The 22961-nt window shown below is 42.5% G+C and overlaps 1 protein-coding gene across 1 annotated transcript in view; it reads left to right on the forward strand.

The window, feature by feature from the left end:
• The window catches only part of CAMKMT (calmodulin-lysine N-methyltransferase), a 536774-nt gene that overhangs the window by 453746 nt on the left and 60067 nt on the right, over positions 1–22961 (forward strand). Inside the window, exon 8 of the mRNA XM_075595793.1 lies at positions 9640–9714. Within this exon, the coding sequence (XP_075451908.1) occupies positions 9640–9714 (75 nt within the window). The remainder of the gene's footprint in view (positions 1–9639; positions 9715–22961) is intronic.

Raw genomic sequence — 22961 nt, forward strand, 5'->3', positions numbered from 1 at the left:
TCTGGTTGGCAAGGTCTTTTTGTGATAGGGGAAGTGAAGAGTGTTCCCAAAGAGATTCCCCTGGACCTCAATGGGAGCTGACTTTTCCCGACTTGTGAGGGCAGAGAAGTACCTGATGTCCGGAGTGGCCACAATACAGACAGAGACTTGCTTCTTAGAAGGAGACAATTTATTGCCACCCAGTTGCATGGGTTTAGGAGTGTTGGAGAGAGAAGATTCCGGCATTCCGGGGTGGGAAGAAGACGATCTGGGAGCGAGTTGGCGATGACGGGAGCGTTCGGACCTCCTTTCTTGCAACCGTTGGTCTACGCGGATACCGACAGCGATAAGATCCTCAAGATCCGTTGGGCACCCTTGTACCGCGCGTTCATCTTTTAGTGACTCCTAAAGACCCTGCCAGAAGGCTGATGACAATGCCTCGTTATTCCAACTGGTCTTCGCAGCGAGAGTACGAAACTCAAGAGCGTATCTGGTAACCGGATCATTTCCCTGAGAGATATGAAAAAGAGAGGAAGCAGCAGTTACCTTGCGACCAGGTGTGTCAAAGACTCTGCGGAATTCACTGTCGAATAGTCTGATGTCTTGAGTTAGGTCCGATCTTTATTCCCAGATGGGGGAAGCCCAGGCCAGAGCGTCGTCATTGAGAAGTGAGATAATATACGCCACCTTGGATCTCTGGGAAGGAAAGCGAGAAGGCGTGATCTCGAACTGGATGAAGCATTGGTTCAAGAACCCTCAGCATCCTTCCGGATCTCCAGCATAGTGGTTGGGAGTTGGGAGTCGGAGTTCAGAAGTCGTCGTCAAAGAAATAAGAGTAGGCGTAGGGGTTCTAGAACCCGACGGAACGGGAGTAGGAAGAGGGGCTTGCGCCTGGACAGAGAGAGAGAATGTTCTGTTGTAGCAAGTCCATACATTCTGTTCTAGATATTTCTCTATTTTAGAGAACATGTTGGCGTGCATGCTCAAGACTCGCCCCACCTCGGCGGGGTCCATGTTTGTTGGGCTGAGCATACTGTCATGATGTGCTCAGCACAAACAAGGCGTGACCGCGGGGCCGAGGTGTGAATGGATATAAACACCACCCACAGCAGCGTGGGCGCGTCTGGAGTGTAGGTTGGTCGAGGTAGTCGGGTCTGAGTTCGAGAAGTATGGATAGTCGATATACTTGCCGCGGTCTGGGTTGGAGAGGTGCGGATCCTTGCAAGTTCTATTAGCCGGGGTCCGGGTTGGAGAGAGGAGAATAGTCATTGTACGGATGCCGAGGTCAGGGTTGGCAAGGTGTGGATTGTCGTAGATTGTCAGGAGTACAGAAGAGCGGCGTCCAAAACAAGCTGGGTCAATAACAGAGAGCTGCGAACAAGAGGACAAGACAAGACTGCGAGGCTTGGCAGCAATGAACACAACGGAACATTGAATTATGCTCAGCCAATTTGCCAGTGGGGCAGCTGAGCAACCAATGAGAAACCTGCAGTGTGGAGGTGCGTCAGCAGCTAGGGACGTGGTTGGTGAATCTGGAGCAGGAATCAGGTGTAATGAGCATTCCTGATAATTTCTGTGGAGGAGGAACCTGTGTGCGCCGAACGTGCGCTGCATGCGCGCGCCGTCGGCGTGAGAACGCGAACCAGCAGTAGAGGCATAACGGCTGGAGCGGGGTGCGCACGCGCAAGCCGCCCGCGGAGCAGTCCGCGACGGAGCGGCGTCCTTACCCGCAGAGGGAGCGGGGAGTGGAGGTGAGTGTGGAGCACACCAAGGGCGGCATGACTCCCCGATCCTTACAGACCCCTAGGTAGCATTCTTTTGCTACTGTGTGTATGATAGTACTTCCAACAGTAATGTAGGAGGAGGTAGTAGGGTCAGGTTTGGGAGGAAATATGAGGAGCTCCGTTTTTGACATGTTAAGTTTAAGTCGGCAGAGGGCCATCCAGGATGATATCGCAAAGAGACATTCAGAAACGTTGGTCTGTACAGCAGGTATAAAGTCAGAGGTTGAAAAGTAAATCTGTGTGTCACCAGCATAGTGATATTTGAACCCAAAAGATGTGATTAGGTCACCTAGAGAGAGTGTGTACAGAGAAAAGAGAAGAGGTCCCAGGACAGAGCCCTGGGGTACCCCCACAGAGAGATCGATGGAGGAGGTGTTAGCAAAAGAGACACTGATAGTACGATGGGAGAGGTAAAAGGAGATCCAGGATAGAGCTTTGTTACGAATACCAAGAGAATGGAGAATGTGAAGGAGAAGAGGGTGGTCCACGGTATCAAATGCTGCAGAGAAGTCATGTAATATGAGCAGAATGGAATGACCTCTGTCTTTGGCAGCATGGAGGTCATTAGTTATTTTAGTGAGGGCTGTTTCAGTTTAGTGAGCAGTGCGGAAGCCAGATTATAGAGAGTCTAGGGAGAATAGGTGGTGAGAAAATGGAGCAAGCGAGAGAATACAAGACATTCAAGGAGTTTAGAGGCAAAAGAAAGGAGGGAGACAGGAGAATAGTTAGAAAAAAAGGCAGAGTCAAGCTTGATCTTTTTGAGTAATTATATAACTTTTGCATGTTTGAATGAGGGTGGGAAGGTACCAGAGTAGAGGGAAGAGTTAAAAATGTGTGTGAGTGTAAGAATTATAGTAGGAGCAAGAGGTTTTAGGAGACAGGGAGGAATGAGGTCAAGAGGGCAAGAGGTAGAGCGAGAAGAGGAAATCAGCAACAATACATCCTCTTCTGTGAAAGCGTAAAAAAAGTCGAGGAAGGCAAGAGAAGATTTAGGAGGAGGTATATGATGGGAGGAGGATACAGAGGGGATGTCCTGACATATGGATTCCACCTTTTCCTTGAAATAGTCAGCAATGGATGGAGCAAGAAAAACAGGCAGCAGAGGAAGGTCTGAGTAGGGAGTCAAAAACAGAGAAGAGTCTGTGTAGGTTAGGCTTGATGAGCTTGGAGATCAACTAGATCAAATTGCCTTGGAAGTGTGGATCCACAAAAATGTGACTCCATATCACATTCAACATCTTAAAAATAATGTAAATTAACAGAGGTAATGAGAAATGCTACCTAACATACAGATCTAAAACAAAATATTACTCTCCAACTTAATATGACAAATGTACTACACAACTATACAAAAACATATTGAAACAGCTGTATTTATTTATTTATAAAATGTTTTACCAGGAAGTAATACACCGAGTTACCTCTCATTTTCAAGTATGTTCTGGGCACAGAGTTATAATGACAGATACATGTTTACATTAAATGGACAGGGTTATACATTATATACAAGACAGTGCATGAACAGTTAATGATGATATATGTAATAGGCGTATGTAACAGTTACAGACCAGATTAAAATGTGAGATAGCTTTAGTTTTGAAAGAACTTAGACTGGTGGAGGCTGTGAGAGTCTCAGGTAGATTGTTCCAGTTGTGAGGTGCACGGTAAGAGATAGAGGAGCGGCTGGATACATTGTTAAACCTTGGGACCATGAACAGACTTTTGGAGTCAGATCTCAGGTGATAAGAGCTGCATGTGGGAGGGGTGAGGAATTTGTTCAGATAGGCGGGTAGCTTGCCCAGAAAATATTTGAAGCCAAGTCCGGAAAATGAACGTTACGCCTAGACCAATCTAGTTCTTTCAGCATTTCAGTTATGTGTGTTGTATTTACATTGGAGGACAAAGCTGCATATTGAGTTGTAGAGGGTGTCTAGTTTGCCAAGGAGAGTTTGGGGTGCTGTACATATACTATGTCCCCATAGTCTATTATTGGCAATAGCATCTGCTGTGCAATGCACTTTCTGACCAGCTGGTTTAGGGAGGATTTGTTCCTATAACCAAATTATAAAAACCATCTGTGAGAATAATTAACAAATGTGAATGAACCCACCATTATGTGGGATTGTTTTTAAGAGCTTATTATTTCAAGTCTCACTTTAAAATGCAGACATGACTAAAAATTGCTTTATCGTTATGACCGTAATTTAGCCCATTTGAGCACAATTGTCTGTTCTCTTGACATAATATTGTAACATAACTACAAAAACATGAAGACTTTATGGAAAGAGAGAGGGGGGGAAGGCTTTGTGTTGGGAAGAGAGCGTGATGTCTTTGTGTGTCGGTTGGAGGGGGTATGATGGCTTTATGTGGGAAGGGTGAGTGAAGTTAGTGCTTTTTGTGGGGTGGAGGAAGGTATGTGGTGTAAGTAAGAGAAGAGGGTGAATGTGATCGTTATGATTAAGAAAGAGGGTGAGACCTATGGTAGGAGGGTGGATAAATGTGGAATGTGTGTTGAGTAAAAGGGTGAATATGATGTGTGAGCATGAATGGGGATTGTGTATGAAGAGGATGTGTGTGTACTTAGGAAAAGGAGGGTGACTGTGTATGCATGTAAGGGAGGTGGGGGTGCGTGCAGTCTGAAGAGCAGGAGTGCCCCAAGATATACAAAAAAAATTGTCAGGGTTCCCCTGATCAATAAAGGTTGAGAACCACGGCTCTAAACTTACGATGGGGTTATAATGATGCCATTCAATTGCATTAAAGAGCACACATAATTGATCGTTAGTTGTTGCTCTACTAACTCAAGTACAATAAAAATTGTCTTAAAGCAGCATTTCATTTAAATTCCTCCGGGGTTTTTCCATTAAATCAGTTGTGTAATATTAGATAATACTTACTGCATTTTTGTTTTTAATATTATTTTCCCTCTTTATGCCCTTTTTAATTACTTTTTTAAAAATGTATTAAGCATCCTTGGGTTGCCATGGCTACCATTTAGGAAGCCACACCACTTAAATAGGCAGCCATATTGTATGCCCTGGGAAGTAGGATCGCCGCTGATCGTTTACTGTAGAACAGATCGATCAGCAGTGTAAATAATTGCACTGTCCTACATTTAAGCAACTGCTGTATTTATTTAAACAAAAACAAAACTAGGCAAGATGGAATGCTGCAAATTAAAAATGTTTTATACAATAACGCTATCTTTTTTACTTTGTTCTCCTGATCCCTTTGTCTTTCTTAAAGGTACACTTCATTAAAGAAACATGCTACTAGTTGTTTTTACACATTATTAGCACACAAAATACATTTTTCACTTGAATAGCTATGTAATACTACTTATTTTAAACATTTATTATAATTGGACACCAAAGTGGTTATTGACATATCTTCTGGCATTAATACCTTAAAGTGCACTAAAATGGTTAAAAAAAAAAAGGTATCACACATACAGGGATATATGGAGAATTGGGTGCTCCAGAGATGGTTGAAACAAAGGGGTTAACCGGCGCCAAAGAGGGTAAATACCAGTCCTGTTGTGACAGTCCAAATACAGTCCTTGGGATGATGAATGGTGATGATTCTCACCTCAGCAGTGCATATGTGAAAAAAGAGAAAGAGAAATAATAGTGCAGTAAATCAACACAGGGGGGGGGGGGGGTGATCACAGATATTGACAAAAAACAACAAACAAGACATACAAACATATAACACTAGCACGGCCTAAATATTAATAAAAAGCATATTTATTGATGTGGAAATGTGCATAAACCGCATCCGGAGGGGTAAAATTGCAACCCTACTCACAAAATGCTGGAAAGGTACAGGCAGATCTGCTCCAGAGATGGTGGAACCTTATGCACAAATGTCCATAATGATAAACCAAGACTGGAGGACAGATTAAATAAAGGAGTGGGTATAGCAGTGAAGTGTGATATGTGAGTGACCAAAATGTCAATCTCCTAAAGGAAACAATCAAGGATGCCGGTAAGCACGCTGATGTAGCCTCATTGGAGACATGCCAGTGCTAATAAAGGTACTCCTCCATAAATAAACACTCAATAAGTAATAGAGCATTAAATCTTACCCACTCCATCTGTCCTCAAATGTCCTGAATAGTCCGTCCAAATGGCGTGCAAACTGTAGAGAGAAGTCCAGCAGAAGTACTAGAAATGTTGAGACATTTCTTCTATCCCAATTCATAGTGATATTGTTTATTTGTATTTTTGATACAATCTCAATACCCCACTAGTGTCATCCTGATGAAGGTCTGTATGAGGAAGCGAATTGTTGAGATGAAATAAACAGATGATATCATTCTCAATCGGTATGTCTGTGCACTTCCATTTACCCACCCACATAAAAAAATACCATCAGTATCACTTGCAAGGATTAGAGCTTTTCCTATAGTGCATCCATGTGTTTGCAATATTCCTCCGATTCTTCATGAACATGCTAACCAGGATTCCTAAAATGAGGGTGCTTTTGAGAGATATCAACTTCCAATGATCTGAATAACTACTGACTTCAGTGAGTACGACTCCGCTGAAATCTTTGAGAGTGACGTTACTAAAAATGACACGTGACAGACAATGTTTCTACAATAAGAGGCGTTATTTACTAAGCAGAGTATTCTAGAATATACTTTCCGGCACCCCCACCTTATGACCTATTCAAACTAGTGGGTAGTGAGGTGTTTTCTACTGCTGGAAAGTGTCTTGTGGAATGGCACTGCTTATTATATAGGCCTTAATGTAATATTTGGATAGTGTATGAGTAAAAATATTATATTTGTATTACTGCATATGCTATTATACACTTCTCTCCATTTATCAGATTAAAATATAGTGTCGCCTTTCTACTCACTGTAACAATATTGTAGATCATACAAATATACCTCACTCATGCTCATGTAAAGGGTCTTTGCATCCTAAAGGGTATTACACGTGTATGGACCTATTAGTTTACTGAGGAAGTATCACTATTTTATAACAGTATTTTTTGCATCAGTACTTGAAGTAACATTTGAATGTGTCTCCTTTAAAAATGCTCCCGAGACCACTGCATGCTAAAAAGACATGATTTTTCTGGACTGTGAAATAGTATACCTGTACATACCCATAGTATCAATACTTTGTATTTCCACATACTAGATTTGAATTTGAATATTATAAGGAAGTATGAGGTACTATAGGTACAACATTCTCTCTACTTCCTTATTTGTTATTTGTTTTCTAAAGTATTAATAAGTATTTTAAGATAGCCCAGATACCATATGAACATGCTCTAAAAAAGGCAAATTAGTGAGGTACTCTGCTCCAGTTTAACTTTGATTCCGTTTTGCCATAAATGAGAATGCAATTTTTGTTGGTTTAGATATGTATGACTTTTGCTTGTTCCTTTATGCTAGGTTTCACCTTGAGATTTGCATACTAAACTTGGTTATGTAAATTGTTTGTGACTAAAACTAGATGACACATTTTGGGGATAATTCAACATAGTCCAAAGCGACTGTTCGTTTCGTTATCTGCAGAAAACTCCCATTGAAGTCGGTTGCTTTGGAGCATGTTAAATAAGACCCTTGGACACTTGGGTGATCTCTCCTAGCATTGTAAATTGCTATTTCAAAAGGTCTTTCGGTTAAATAAGTGTTGCGCTTACATGGTGGTGGTATCAGTGAGCTATAGATTCATCCAGAAGAGGAAAATCAAAGAATATAGATAAAATCAATTTATTTCATCATTTGTTTTTTTTAAGCAAATTAAAAACCATTCGTTAATTCAACATATGTGCAATTCTGAATAGATATGGTTTAGTTTGTATACAAAGGGTGATGCGTTCTCTATTTCAGCTATTGGATATTGAATAGACTTGGGTGGGTATGCTTTCCACATGCAATGTTTTATGGAATGGAGTGACAAACCAGAATAATGCATAATATAGTTCTTTGAGTATGTGATAAAGTAGATTTAGCACGCAAGTTTAACTTTGTACAAGAAGGACAATATACACTTTTAATTGAGAATTAAATATAAAAGATAAATATTTGGCACAGTGATGTTTCAAAAGGCATCCCTATCACCATGAATAAAAAATATACAATGATTGTTCTTTTTCATGTGTTCTATTTGTGATTTATATATATTTGATGATATTTTGCCTTTGTTCTCCTGTTTTTAGTTAGCAGTATTTAGAAATGTAAGCAGAAAAAATGACTTGCATTGAACAAATATTTGTTGATCAAAGAAACATAATTTCTAGCAACAATACATCTCTACTTATATTATTCTTTCTACATGCCATTAATGTTTACAAGCTCTGCAAAAAGCATACTATCAGTTTTTGTGTAATAGAGGCCTGACAGTAGAAACACTGGACCTGTCTGTCATGTATCTGTTTTGAAGGGAGGTGTAATGGTATGCGCATTTCAAGTATTTAGTATTGCATTTGAGATGATAAGGACTGCATGCAGCAGTCTGTAGCTCTGTGGAAATGCAGAATTTTCCATCTACTGTACACAACTCTGAATGCAGTGCTTAAACACCTAAAAATTACCACAATGGTAAGGTAGCTATCCAAGTGTACATGTACTGGAAAACCCAAGAAGGAAAAAAGACAAGCCTCTTCAGTCAAGAAGAGATGGCAACTGAAGATAAATAGAGTAACTCAGAATAGAGTGCTTCTACTGCTAGCTCAGCAGACACCCAAACTAAGCAGTAACCCCAGCAAACAAAAACCCACCAGGGAGTGCATATCTTTAATCATATGCTTATTCAGAAGATGGCAAAGTTCAAGTTACAGTGTTATTATTGGATTCATCTTGGATGAGAGCAGAGGAGTTACAGACAACAGCCTTACAATGTATTCCTACTTTGCACAGACTATAGTTGATTTCTTTGTAGGAACTGTGCTACTGTAGATGATGCGTTACCAAGCAGCATGAAGAAACCATTGTCACAAGCACATGTACTCCATAATGCTGTTTCAGCAACACAAATATGGATAAATCAAGGTCACAAATCATGGAAATCTGCATCTACACTGAACAATCCATTAAAATAATGCCAAATATTGCTGCTTACGCCCTGATAAATTGAAAGGAAATAGATAGTCTGGATCTGCATATTGTATGGTCAGGTTTTATACCATCCACCCCTCTCTTGAGAAATAATTACAGGATTCCAGAGAAATGTAGATAATACAAGTTATGGCCATATAATATAGTTCTGACTTTTATGAAATTACTCATTTTAGAAACTCTGTAGAGTTAACTAGCCACTTTTATATAGAACAATGATTATGTTTGCAGCAGAGAGATACATTTGAAAATGCAGTTTCACTTGACGTAGCGGACTATTGAAAGTATCTGATCATATCACGTAGAGAAAATTGTTATAGCTGCCAAAGACACATGTTGAATTGTAAGCAGAACTGTGCTTTAAGCTTTAGTCAGAAAGTGCACAGATGATTTTAAGCAGTACCATTTCTCCTAGTTATTTTTAGTCTCAGTCACTAACTAACAGCTGAATGGCATGCACATATGGTATAATGAATGATGCATTTAGTATAAACATACCTCCCAACCTTTCAAAGCTCTTATGAGGTTTATTTTAGGTTGAAATGGTAATGCTGTCCCCATTTAAACATATTAGATAATTTTGAATTATCACAACTCAGATACAGAATGTCGTTGTTTTCGAATCTAGAAATGTCAATCTGACATGGTGAACATGGACAGTTGAGACATTTTTAGTAAAAATTGTATTGAACTGGTGTATACATTTTAAAGCTGATGTCATGGAAACATTCTAATAACTTTTAAAAATGTAAAATATGAAAACATTGTGAAACAATTTTTGTATTTTTTTCCCTCTAGCGTTTTGCGATGGGATAATGAGACAGATGTCTCTCAACTGGAAGGACATTTTGACATGGTTATGTGTGCGGACTGGTAAGTACATAAAATGGTAAAACTCAAGTTAGGGGAAAAAAATAGATTTGTTCAAATAATTGTGCTCCTATGCTCTCTGATGGCTAAGCAGTCAACAAATGAAGCACAAAACCACCTTAACCTCAACAAATTAATATTCATCTCCATGTGACAGTTATGAGGTAGTCTTCTATCAGACAGTAACTTCTACCACATTATTTCCCAAAGATTGATTTTGAGAAGCATTTCCATTTTGTGAAATTGCCTCTGTTTCATGCTTGACGTATCAGTAAATGGACAACTTAAGCAAATTGCAAATAATTATGGCTCAGGGAGGAACAGTCTGGAGAAATGGAGTTTATCAACACAAACAGCTCAATTAGCTTACTTGTTACTAAAGATCTGACTATTAATATTAGCTCTAGGTTGGGCATCTCCTTTTTGCATATAAGTGATCGCCAAAATAATGCTTTCTAGAAAAATATAAGGGGTTTCACAAAGTGTTTTGACATGCAGCTTCTTAAGTGGAGTCTGTAACAATTCATGTATAACAAAATATCTTTGAATGACTTATGGCCATATTTTGAAGTACAATGGCACTTTAGAACACCTTTTAATGTGTTTGAGGGCGTCATGAGATTCACAGCAACTTACATATGTCAATTGTGACAGGACTGCCACAAATTATATTTGATATTTGTGATGATTACTTGGGTTAAGCAGATGACCATTGATAACAAAATAATATACAATATGGAGTATTTATTACCACTGACACTGTCTGTGCTCTGTTGCTCGTTATGTACAGTATGTGTTTGTGATCATTAGACATATAGTAATCGTGTAATTAAGAAACAGGGTATTTTTTCCACAGACATGAGAAATAACATAATAGAAAGTTTCTATAGTTGTAAGCAATTTATACTGCAGAATATGCTTTTAGGAAAATAACAATTCATGTCTGCTCTTTGGGACTTTTATTGTGAATGCTAAATATGCAGTATACACACCCAGTACCTTGATACAACACACAGTGTTGCTGCTGGACCACTCAGTCAATGGAGACACTGCAAAATGTGCTCTTTCCTATGGTATATATATATATATATATAAACATGTGATTGTAGCAGTTTACAAGTCATATAATATCCGGAAGATTTATTGTTAAAAAACAAAAATAAACAAAGACAGGTCTGGGTTTCCAACTAATCGCTGATAATGTGCCCCCTAGATGCATCATCTGATTAAAATAAGGAGCTAAACAACACCATATGATTTCAGCAAGTAATTTAGTAAATGCCTTCCTCACCAAATATTAGAATGGATACTACAGGTTTCATTGCACAGATGAAGTTAATGCTGGGTAGGATTAGACCAGATTAAGTATGAAAGTCAGATCAGAGAGCTGGCGGACATGAGCAGGAGGGCAACAGTCTTCTCAGAGGCTTAGACAAGGCTCACATATGGATGTTTTCCAGATTATGTGGGTGAAGCAAGGTCTTGCCAACAGATTTAGAGTTAAATTTGCTCTCCAGACAAATATCAAAACAACACTGGCTTGGCCAGCCTCTTGTATTCATGATACTCACACCATGTCATCCTATTTGTACAGTAACAGAATGGATGTCACTAGCTTTTCATTAATGTTTTTTTCTTGTACTATTCAATTCATGGGCTGAATACAATTATAGATTCTTTTAATAGAAAGGTATACATTGATATTGAAGGCAGCAATTTTCTCAACAATGTGTGTGTGTGTGTATGTGTGTGTGTGTGTGTGTGGCCATGCCACCTATGGCTACTGACCTGCCCTACTCCTGTCAGTAAGTCCTGGAACAATCAGTTTGCCAGTAGTCAATATGAGTTTTCCCCACTCACTGGAGCTGCACATTAATGACAGTGGGAGGCGGTGACCTCTGACCTGAGCATGTCCAATCATGGAAGAGACCTGGTGCCCTCCTAGCTGTACTTAAGGGCAGTGCTGCCCTAAATTTAGCAGTGCCTCTACCTACTTGAGAGGGACTGGTCACACAGCTAAGAGCCTGACTATTGGGCCTTCTCTGGTCCTCTTCCCCTCGGAGGAGAGTGAGTGTGTACCATACCTCTGTCCCGCTAGAGGGGTAGGGAAGAGCTGGGACTGATGCAGGTGCCCTTAGCCTGTAGTGAAGGTCCAGGGACCATCCTTCCGTGAGTAGCTGACAGTTACTACATTGGGCAGAACCCTGCCGTGTACTGTGCTGCACAGAGAAAGAGAATAAACAATTCCTGTTGTTATACTCCCGCCTAGTGTGTGATCTTACTGGGGGGAGAGGTGATGGTTCTACTGTAGGAGATCATCTCCACCTACCTGGAGCCTACAGCAGAGGGAGACGCTGCACTGCTAGAGAACCATGTGGGTGATGTACCCCAGAAACCTGATCCTGTGTCCCCACTACTATCGGCGGACAGCTCAGCCCTCCTGTTACCAGCAGGTATCATGTACTACATTACTACTACATGACCAGTAATGGCAGAATCTCCCAGAGGGTGGGGGAAAGAGCGGAAACATTAAACATGGCGGCGTCCTGCCGCAGCTGCCACTTGGAGCCCCCGGTGATGCCCTCACCCCCGCAGCGCACCCGTGAAGCTGGAGGTAAGGGGAAAGAGAACCGGGAGTCATGGGGACCGCAGGGACCCTGGCTACATATATTTCACTGTCAATCAACAAAAGGTGGCATTAGGCTGCAACATGAAGCTGAAGTCTGAATTCAGTTAGGTGCATGGATTCAGTTTTTTTTTTTTTTAAGTATTTCCAGCAAGGGTGGTATTGTCTGAATTTCTGAATAGCTAACCAGTTGTAAAGTGTAATCTCATTTACATGAAAACAAGCTCTATTCATAAAGCAACTGTAAAGCCACATTGAGGTTCATGTATAAATATACATGATTACATTCTGGGAAATGTTTGTATCCTTATTCATACATTCATGTACCTGGATTTAGATTTGCACACACTTGTAAGACATAAGTGCCTTTTTCAAGAAGTTATTTCAAACTACAGATACACTCTTTGCAATTATTCATACATACAACTTATTGTAGTGTTATTATATTTTAATATTCTTTTATTCTTGCATAGTCAATGTTGAAATATAGACAAAGTGTCCAGCCAAGAAAAGCTTATTATCTATTATATGATGTCTGAGTTGAAAAATAATAATAATAATGATTATTGTGTAATTTGCAGCACAGACATACTATAACAGTGTAAGTGAAACAGTCTCAGGGTATTTGCTTTGGGAAGCAAATGTTCAAAACGTTGCTATACATTTGTTGAAGTATGTATACTGTGTAGCACCCTGCTATATTTCCATAGCCTGGCATATCAATCCTGATAATAGCAGGCAGTGCTAGGGTTAGTAAGTCACAAGCTGGTGAGATCACATCCCCTCGTGTCTCAATATTGTAGCAACTTACAGGCACGTGTCTAGGCCTGTGAGCTTCTGGGACCACATGACGGGATGAGGGTCTTGCTACATTTGATTCTGCCCAGTTACTGGGTCAGACTAGCCTGACATCTCCTACTGTATAAAGATGTGGGTTCCTCCAATTAAAGTAGTCTGAGTCCTGGTCCAGTGCTAGCTTTGGACTAGAGTGGTTCCTGCCTTACCCCTTATGGGGTAAGGGTGGAGTTCATCCCTACCATCAGGGGGTGAAGATGACTCCTCCTAAGGACTGGGAGTTTTCTCCAAAGGAGGGGTAAACAGATTTTGGGTCCAGTACTACCCATGGGGGTAATAGGAGAGCCATGCAGGGATCTATTCTGATATGCTGGAAGATGTGGTACTCTCAATAAAGCATCCTGTTGAAAAGTTCTTGGCACCCTATCTACTTCATTACCATTCCTCCTACAGCCTTGGTCTGAAACCACAAAGGAAAAGAGACCCTGAAAAGATAAAGGTAAAAGCCACTGAGCTAACACTCTATGAGCATCTCTAAATTCTGTCAGGGAGAGTGAATAGAGATCATCATAGACTATTAGAGACACAATATACACTAAATTATGTGTACGCCCTATCTCCTGCCGCCTGCGGAGTGTTACATTGGCGCTGCCAATATGGGGTTTAGGAGTGGATCACCATTATTTCAAGCCCTTTATATTGGTGCTGAAAACGTGGGTTCAACTGTCCACATAAAGGAGTGTAGAAATTGTGCTTTGGGGTCTGCGTTTGGAACTTTTGGGACCCCACCATTTCCACATTATAATTGCAAAGCTGAGATCTACATTGGAGGGTACAGTTGTAGTATCAGCCTCATCATATTTGCAAAGCCACAGTATAACTGCTGAGATGCACACTGGAGTGTACAGTTGCGGTATCAGCCACATTATCTTTTGGAGCTTTGGGACTATTGATAGTACTCCTGCTGCTCAACCTAAATAGAAAATACTTTCTGAAGCTACTATGCCCGCTGTGTGATCAGCCGGGAGGAGAGCTGGAAATCATGTCCCATTGTAGGCGATGTGAGGTGCCATACCTTCAACCGGTGGCAGAGTCAGGTGAGATGCCTGCTTCTACACTAAGACCGGTGGAAGCGCAGAAAATGATCATCTTGATCACTAAGCTAAAGGCTATGGTGGAGCACTCCTCTGCAGATCCAGAGTGGGACTATATGGACATTCTATATGACACTCACCAGGAGAGAGATGCTGATGGAAATAATCTCTGCAAGGAACACAACGATCTATTCCCTAGCCCGAGGGAAGGGTCGTCCATGGCTGATGTTTATAAAGACTTACTTGCTTCTGACAATGATGAAGGAGGTAGTGGCCAAGTGGTGTCGGAGGGAAAGAGCCTCTTTTCCCCTCCACATGCAGCTGCTGCCCAGTCCAGCGATGTGAAGACAGACCTATTTGATTCAGTACCGGACGGTGTTGAAGGTGCAGAGCCCTTCACATTCTCCCTGATGGAGTATGAGCAACCGGGCTCAGGCTTGCTACAAGTGGTGAGCCACTGTGTGGAGAAATTTCACTGAGCTTCCTCCACTATGTCAATGAGAAAAAGACGCAACCAAGAGGAGTCAGCGGCTGCCGAGGTTCCTTGCAGGGAATCTGCCACATCTTCTTCTGCCCAGAAGAATGGCGTGGGCGCGACGGCTGCAGAGGCATCGCTGATGCCTCAACAATTCCTGCAACGTTGTGCTTAGTTTTGAATAATACATTTCTTAAATCCATAGGGCCTTGGATCATCCATTGCTTGGAGATAGAAAACCCCATCAAAAAGAAAATAAATGTGCTTTAATAAAAAAAAGAATAGAATCTAAAGTAAAAGTGCACTGTGCCGGTGAAAGAGAGGGTGATGATTCAAAAAAGTATCTGACAGCTGCCATCCCTTGCGTATGCTCAATGATGGTGTAAAGGGACGTAACTTCTAACATTACCCAGAGATAGGTATTTTTCCAGTGAGTATTATGGATTTTGTTCATAAGGTCACCATTATCCCAAATGAAAGATGGCAATACGCGTACAAGGGGCTGGAGGAAACAGTCAACGTAGCGGGAAACACCGTCTCCCAACGATCCGATGCTAGACACTATAGGCTTCCCAGGAGGGGAGACCAAGGTCTTATAGATCTTTGGGAGATGGTGAAAAATGGGAATAATAGGATGAAAGCTGTAGAGAAAAGTCATTTCCTCTTCACTGAGAACTTCTAAGGCTTTGCCTATTTCTAGAAGATCCCTAAGATCTTTGAGGAAAGAAAGGGTGGGATCAGATCGGAGCACAGCATAAGAAGAATTATCACCAAGCCAGCGTAATGCCTCTGTCACGGTAACTTATGACAAGATTTAATGAACACCAAATATCTGGGTTGAACTGAACGAGGCTTAGATATAATAAAATATAATTTATTCCTTAAATAAGGTGAACACAGCAATATAGTACAATTAACAGACAAGAAGGTAACACTTACTTAGGGTTGGGGGATGGAGAAGTGTCAGCTAGCAATTCTCCAGCAATCCGGTGACATTCAAGATAGTATCAGAAGAAGAACTAAAAACTGTAGGGTTAACACAGTTTATATACCCGTGTAACCCTATTCTTAACATTGAATACAGACTATTGGTGAACAATTATCTGTATCCAATCCCTAACGTGGAGACACAGATTAACCCATGCCCCCCAGCTAATTAGCCCATGTGTACTGGGACTCTATGGGTAGCCCCATAATTAAATCAGGGGCAACAACCAGTCTACCAAATGAAGTATCTGCATTATTTGTAGGTGTAGACATAACACTTACAAACCACTCCAGTTTGATGATTCTCCACCCTCAGGTAACAATTATAGTGGCAGAGTCTGCTGATTAGTACTTGGTCGGTTGATTAGTACTTAATGTAAACAATCCGGGCAGTTAACTTTTGATCACAGTGCTTTGGCTCAATCAGCCGGCTGCCCTTCATGACCTATTAGCATAGCAGATGGTCTGCATTTCCAGAGCAGATCCAAAATACCATACATATATACTTTAATATCTACACATATTAATAAGTTCCATTCTGGTGGGCTCAGTGGGTCGAAATTTGCCAGTTCTTAATGCCTACAGTGACTCCACACATTGGCCAAATATCAACTTTCTGCGACCTCCAGAACTGGAGATACAGAAATGCACTTTAAAACATTAAAATACAGGATTATAATGAAACATGGGAACAGGGGAACATACATTTTTCATGACATGACAAGGTGTAAACCACATTCCTGGACCGGAGTCCAGTTAACCCCTCGCCTCCCTGCTGAGGTCAGGGGGTGGCCATATGGGGTGCAACCCCTTTAATACTGGGCCAACCCCCTCTCCCTCACAGCCTCCCTCCGATAATCATCCCTATGCTGCACCACGATGGCTCCACCCATATCTGCCCCCTTGATAATCAGAGATTTGTTTGTCTTCAGAGATGAAAGAGCCAATTTCTCCTCATTATTCAAATTACATTAAGAGGATTTAACACTTTATTGCCTGTAATTGAACAGCAAAAGGGGTGATTTTTTTTGCATACAGATTACATTTTGAATTTGGATCTTTTTGTATTACATATGATTTGTTCTTTCTGAATGGATTTACATGACCATGAACTTAGTCAATCACAAGAAACTATACACAGAAAGACTAACTATGCATTAAATTGTTCGGATATTTTTCAAAAACAAATAAAAAAGCACAAAAAGTATTTGACAATCTATTAGAAGATGAATGTGAGGACATTTCAGACCTCACAATACATTTTTATAAATGAGAGAAATCTTTAGCCCAAAATACTAGAAGACATTATCTTTTTAGAAAATTATACAAAGGTGAAAAGGATTCCCATGGGATGGAGGATCCAAAAGATGCCTTCATTCGGTTTCCAAGATTCAGAATTTGAAAACAAATGGAAGCTAATTCTGGATGATTGCTCTTTTAGATTGATTGATCTGATCATTCAATTTAAAAATCAAGAAAAGCTCAAAATAGACTCTGAGATCAAATTATTATAAACAAAAATGCAACCATATTCCACTATGGATGGCTTTGAGGATTTGGATGAATGTCTATCCACTAATATTGATAAGATGGAGAAGGACATTATGCTTAAAAAACAGGGTAAATTCGAGCGTGACAAAATGGATTACGAGAAAAAACAAATTTACTCCTGGCAAAAACCGCCCAATACGAGAAGGTTTTCTAATTCCACACCATCGAAAAATAAGTACTTTCAGCAGAACAAATTCCAGAAATCTCTTTCCGCAGTCCAGCGGGGGCTGCAGATCACGTGTTTTCTGGGGACCCAGCTCAGCAAATACTGATGAAAAGAAATGTTCAGGTATGCAACATCTAACACAAGCAAAAAACAAAAAAGGACAAGGAGGGGGGGGGGGAGGGGGAAGGGGAAACCAAAACTATCAGAAGCAGCCGCAAAAGAAAAGAAAGAACAACTAAAAGATGTTTCTGGAGTAATCAATATTTCTAATGTTGGTTTATCCGACTCAGAAATTTCCTTACTCAACAAAGGACTCAAATTTGCACCAGCTATGAATTTTCATATATTTGATACAATAATAGATTTACAGAAGTTTGTTCGCAAGATCACATTAAAATAATGTTTCAGTAACAAAATTACCAACACAGGTACTGATATTACTGGTGAAGACTCGCTGAAGGATCCAAGTCTTACTGGACCGAATTGGAGTTTCAGAGATGTATGTGCACTTTAGGCTTTAAATGAATTCTAAATGAACAAAAAATTGAGACAGATCCTTCTGAGTTTATCGGTAGATTGAGCTCTGGGCTTAAGAGAAAGTCAGTGTTTTATCCAACATTTGTCAAAGGAAATTATATTTCAACATTTGAAAAATTGATTGAGAGAGATCTTATTCTTCTCTCTAACGGACTCAGCCTCAGTCTGTCTCTGTTACAAAACAAAAACTTTGTCAAATGTAATTTGAATAATGAGGAAAAATTGGCTCTTTCATCTCTGAAGGCAAACATATCTCTGATTATCAAGGGGGCAAATAAGGGTGGGGCCATCGTGGTGCAGCATAGGGATGATTATCGGAGGGAGGCATTACGCTTGCTTGGTGATGATTCTTTTTATGCTGTGCTCCTATCTGATCCCACCCTTTCTTTCCTCAAAGATCTTAGGGATCTCCTAGAAATAGGCAAAGCCGTAGGAGTTCTCAGTGAAGAGGAAATGACTTTTCTCTACAGCTTTCATCCTATTGTTCCCATCTTCCAAAGATCTATAAGACCTTGGTCTCCCCTCCTGGGAGGCCTATATTGTCTAGCATCAGATCGTTGGGAGATGGTGTTTCCCGCTACATTGACTATTTCCTCCAGCCCCTTGTACGTGTATTGCCATCTTTCATTTGGGATAGTGGTGACCTTATGAACAAAATCCATAATATTCACTGGAAAAATACCTATATCTGGGTAACGTTGGACGTTATGTCCCTTTACACAAGGCCTGCACAAAACGCGGCCCTCAGGCCGCATGCGGCCCGCCTGCACTCACTGTGCGGCCCGCGGCGGCTTTCTGCTCTCCCCCTCCCTCCCGGGTTTGCTCTCCCGCGTCCCCCCGCGAGCCCCTGTCACCCTCCCCCGCGAGCCCGCTGTCACTCGCTCTCCTACTCACAGGGTAGCAGCGCGCTCTAGCATTGAGGCACTTCCTGCCTGCTGCTTGCTAGAGCGTGCAGTCCTGCTTGCTCTGCCGCCTCCTCCACCGCAAACCAAGGTACTGTAAGGTAGAGAAGGGAAGTGGAAGGGAGCGAGATGATGCGATTTGAAGTGCAGGGGGGGGGCACGATTTGAAGTGCAGAGGGGGCGTGATTTGAAGTGCAGGGGGGATGATTTGAAGTGTAGAGGAGGGTGATTGGAGGTGTGGGGGGGGGGTGATTTGAAGTGCAGGGGGGTGATTTGAGGTGCAGGGGAGGGTGATTGGAGGTGCAAGGGGGGGGTGATTGAAGGTGCAGGGGGGGTCATTGGAGGTGCAGGGGGGGTGATTGGAGGTGCAGGGGGGTGATTGGAGGTGTAGGGGGGTGATTGGAGGTGCAGAGGGGGTGATTGGAGGTCTAGGGTGGTCATTGGAGGTGTAGGGGGGGTGATTTGAAGTGCAGAGGAGGATGATTGGAGGTGCAGGGGGGTGATTTGAAGTGCAGGGGGGGTGATTGGAGGTGCAAGGGGGGGTGATTGGAGGTACAAGGGGGGGTGATTGGAGGTCTAGGGGGGGTCATTGGAGGTGCAGGGGGGGGTGATTGGAGGTGCAGGGGAGGGTCATTGGAGGTGTAGGGGGGTCATTGGAGGTGCACAGGGGGTGATTGGAGGTGCAGGGGGGGTGATTGGAGGTGCAGGGGGGTGATTGGAGGTGCAGGGGGGTGATTTGAGGGGCAGGGGAGGGTCATTGGAGGTGTAGGGGGGTGATTGGAGGTGCAGGGGGGGTGATTGGAGGTGCAGGGGGGTGATTGGAGGTGCAGGGGGGTCATTGGAGGTCTAGGGGGGGTCATGGAGGTGCAGGGGGGGTGATTGGAGGTGCAGGGGGGGGGGTGATTGGAGGTGTAGGGGGTGATTGGAGGTGCACGGGGTCATTGGAGGTGCAGAGGGGGTCATTGGAGGTGCAGAGGGGTCATTGGAGGTGCAGGGGGGGTGATTGGAGGTGCAGAGGGGTCATTGGAGGTGTAGGGGGGTGATTGGAGGTGCAGGGGGTGATTGGAGTTCTAGGGGGGTCATTGGTGCAGGGGGGTCATTGGAGGTGGAGGGGGGTGATTAGAGGTGCAGGGGGGTGATTGGAGGTCTAGGGGGGGTGATTGGAGGTGCAGGGGAGGGTCATTGGAGGTGTAGGGGGGTGATTGGAGGTGCAGAGGGGTGTCATTGGAGGTGCAGGGGAGGGTGATTGGAGGTGCAGGGGTGGGTGATTGGAGGTCTAGGGGGTGATTGGAGGTGCAGAGGGGTCATTGGAGGTGCAGGGGGGGTGATTGGAGGTGCAGGGGGGGTGATTGGAGGTTCAGGGGGAGTGATTTGAGGTCTAGGGGGGATGATTGGAAGTGCAGTGGAGGGTCATTGGAGGTGTAGGGGAGGGTGATGTGAGGTGCAGGGGGGGAGAGTGATGTGAGGTGCAGGGGGGGTGGGATGTGTGTGGTGTGCAGGGGGGTATTGTGTGTTTGATGTGGAGGGGGAGTATTATGTGTGTGGGTGAGGGGGAGAGGTGGGGGTATGAGAGATAGATGAGGAGTATCGCAAAGGTTGATAGTGAGGGGTTCTGGGGGAGATATGAGGATGATGATGAAGGGTGCTGGGGGAGATATGAGGATAATGATGAGGGGTGCTTGGGGGAGATATATGAGGATGATGATGATGAGGGGTGCTGGGGGAGATATATGAGGATGAGGATGATGAGAGGTGCTGGAGGAGAGATGATGATGATAATGATTTTACCCGTGCGGCCCCAATTTTTTTTCCTTGGAGCAATTCGGCTCTTCTCGCTTTACGAGTTGTGCAGGCCTGCTTTACACCATCATTGAGCCTACGCAAGGGATGGCATCTGTCAGATACTTTCTTGAATCATCACCCTCTCTTTCAGTGGCACAGTGTACTTTTACTTTAGATTCTATTCTTTTTTTTTAGAGATGACTGCTCAAGATGGCTGCTGGTACTAACAAACAGCATGCTGGTCTGGGTGATGGGAAATTAACTGGAACAATACCACCTGGCAAGGGGAGGGGGAGCAGTCCATCCTGGTAAAAGGCAAGGGGGTTGCCAGGGCAACTGGCTGAAGCCAAGAAACCTACAAGGGATCGCAACATTGTTGCAACAACTAGGCTGAGTGCTGGCAGCTTGAGGACAGAGAAAAAACACAATCCTGTTCCAGGACAGCATTTACTAAAGCAGAGTAAAAGAAAGATGTAAGGGAGACGAGATTGTTAGCCTTAGTGTAAAAGCTATTCAGAAGCTTTGTTATTTTATTTTAAAAATGTTTTTACACGAAATAATACATTGGGAGTTACCTCTCGTTTTCAAGTATGTCCTGTTATGGAGGTGGGCATTCAACTGAGACATGAAGATGGGAATAGAGGATGTCTGTTGAAAAGTAATAGGAAAGTTCAAAAAATGCTTTCAACCGTGAAGTGGCAGTAAATATAAACAGAACAGGGAAGAGAATCCCTTTCTGGTTGAGTGTACCACAATGTTTCAGAAGAAACCAAAAGAGGGAAACATTGGACGCACATGAAGTTGAGGTGGCATTTACTCGAGATTTATTGTAATAGACTAGGATTGAATGGAAATGTAGCTGAGTACTCAAAGACAGTGATGCAAATACGTTGGACTGCATTGTAGGAAAGCACAATTGAGACAGGAAATTATGTGTTCATACAGTATGTAAGAGGTTTAGCTGTGGAATGTGAGGAATGATCATTTCATACTTTATTGCAGAGGAATAAATGGTAAAACTTATCAATTGTGTTAACTGAAGAGGAGAAGTAATAAAGACACAGGTGTTATTTATCAAAGTCCGCTGAAATACTGGGAGGAATATGTCATGTTTTCCCTTTGGAAAATCTGCAGCAGTTTTGCAACATTTTGAACAAGTTTTGCAGCCAATAGATTTTGATGCATCATACCCCACCCACATCAGCAAGAGTAACACCACAGCAATATACTTTGGTAGGAGTACAAGTGCTAGTAGTAGAAACCAAATTATTTTCAAAAGAAACATTGGGATGTGTAGTATAATAACATGTTCTCATTTTTACAGTCTGCCTCATCTTAAAAAAAAATACATATATTTAGAGTTTATTAGATATTTAGCTTTATCTGAATGCCATATTTGAATGCTGTTAACCTGGTCTTGAGTCCTTGAGAATTTTTAACCCCATTCAGTGCTGTAATGTACTGGAATGCACATCCATTTGTCTAGAACTATTCAGTTAGAAATTCAACAAAATTTCCTATGTACACATATACATATCTAAAAAAAACAAGCGCAAAAAACCACCGTACTGAAAGTACTTTATAGAAACTTTTACTTATGTAACAATGTTTCCCCCACCCAATCGCAGATAGGGGCCATTACAGAGTGTGTGTGGTGCATACCTGCTGGTAACAAGAGGACTGAGTTGTCCGCGATGACTTTGGGACACAGGAACAGGCTTCTGGGGTTCATACCCCACATAAAACTTAGCAGTGCAGCACCTCCATCTGCCGTAGGCTCCAGGAATGTATGGAGACGAACTCCCACGGTTGAACTTGTACTCTTCCCCCCAGTTAGATCACACACAAGGCCGGAGGTATATTGCAAACAGGAACGGTTTATTACTACAGTCGTTGCAGTAATACACAGCTACTCAGCAGTCTTCTGCCGGTTACAGTCTTTTCACTCGCAGTTATCACTGGAGATGGTCCCTGGACTGCCACTACAGGCCAAGGGCACCCGCAGCCGTCCTAGCTCTTCCCCTCCTCCCTAGCAGAGGCAGAGGTACAATCCCACTCACTCCTCCCTGCAGGGAAGAGCACATGGGGATGCCCCAATCTCCGGCTCCCAGACGTGTGACCTTCCTTCCTCAGGGGGAATGAACAACCTCCAAATTTAGGACAGTCCTGCCCTTAAGTACAGCCAGAAGGCGGGCACCCCGTTGTCCCAGCGACAACATGATATGCTACCCTCTGCTGTCAATCAAGTGCAGTACCAAAGTTGAAGGGGAAAACCCCATACCAACTACTGGCAACCTGTTAATACCAGGGTTTACTACCAGCCCATTGGGTAGAA

The sequence above is a fragment of the Ascaphus truei genome, chromosome 4 (genome assembly GCF_040206685.1).
Source record: "Ascaphus truei isolate aAscTru1 chromosome 4, aAscTru1.hap1, whole genome shotgun sequence".
Taxonomy (NCBI): domain Eukaryota; kingdom Metazoa; phylum Chordata; class Amphibia; order Anura; family Ascaphidae; genus Ascaphus; species Ascaphus truei.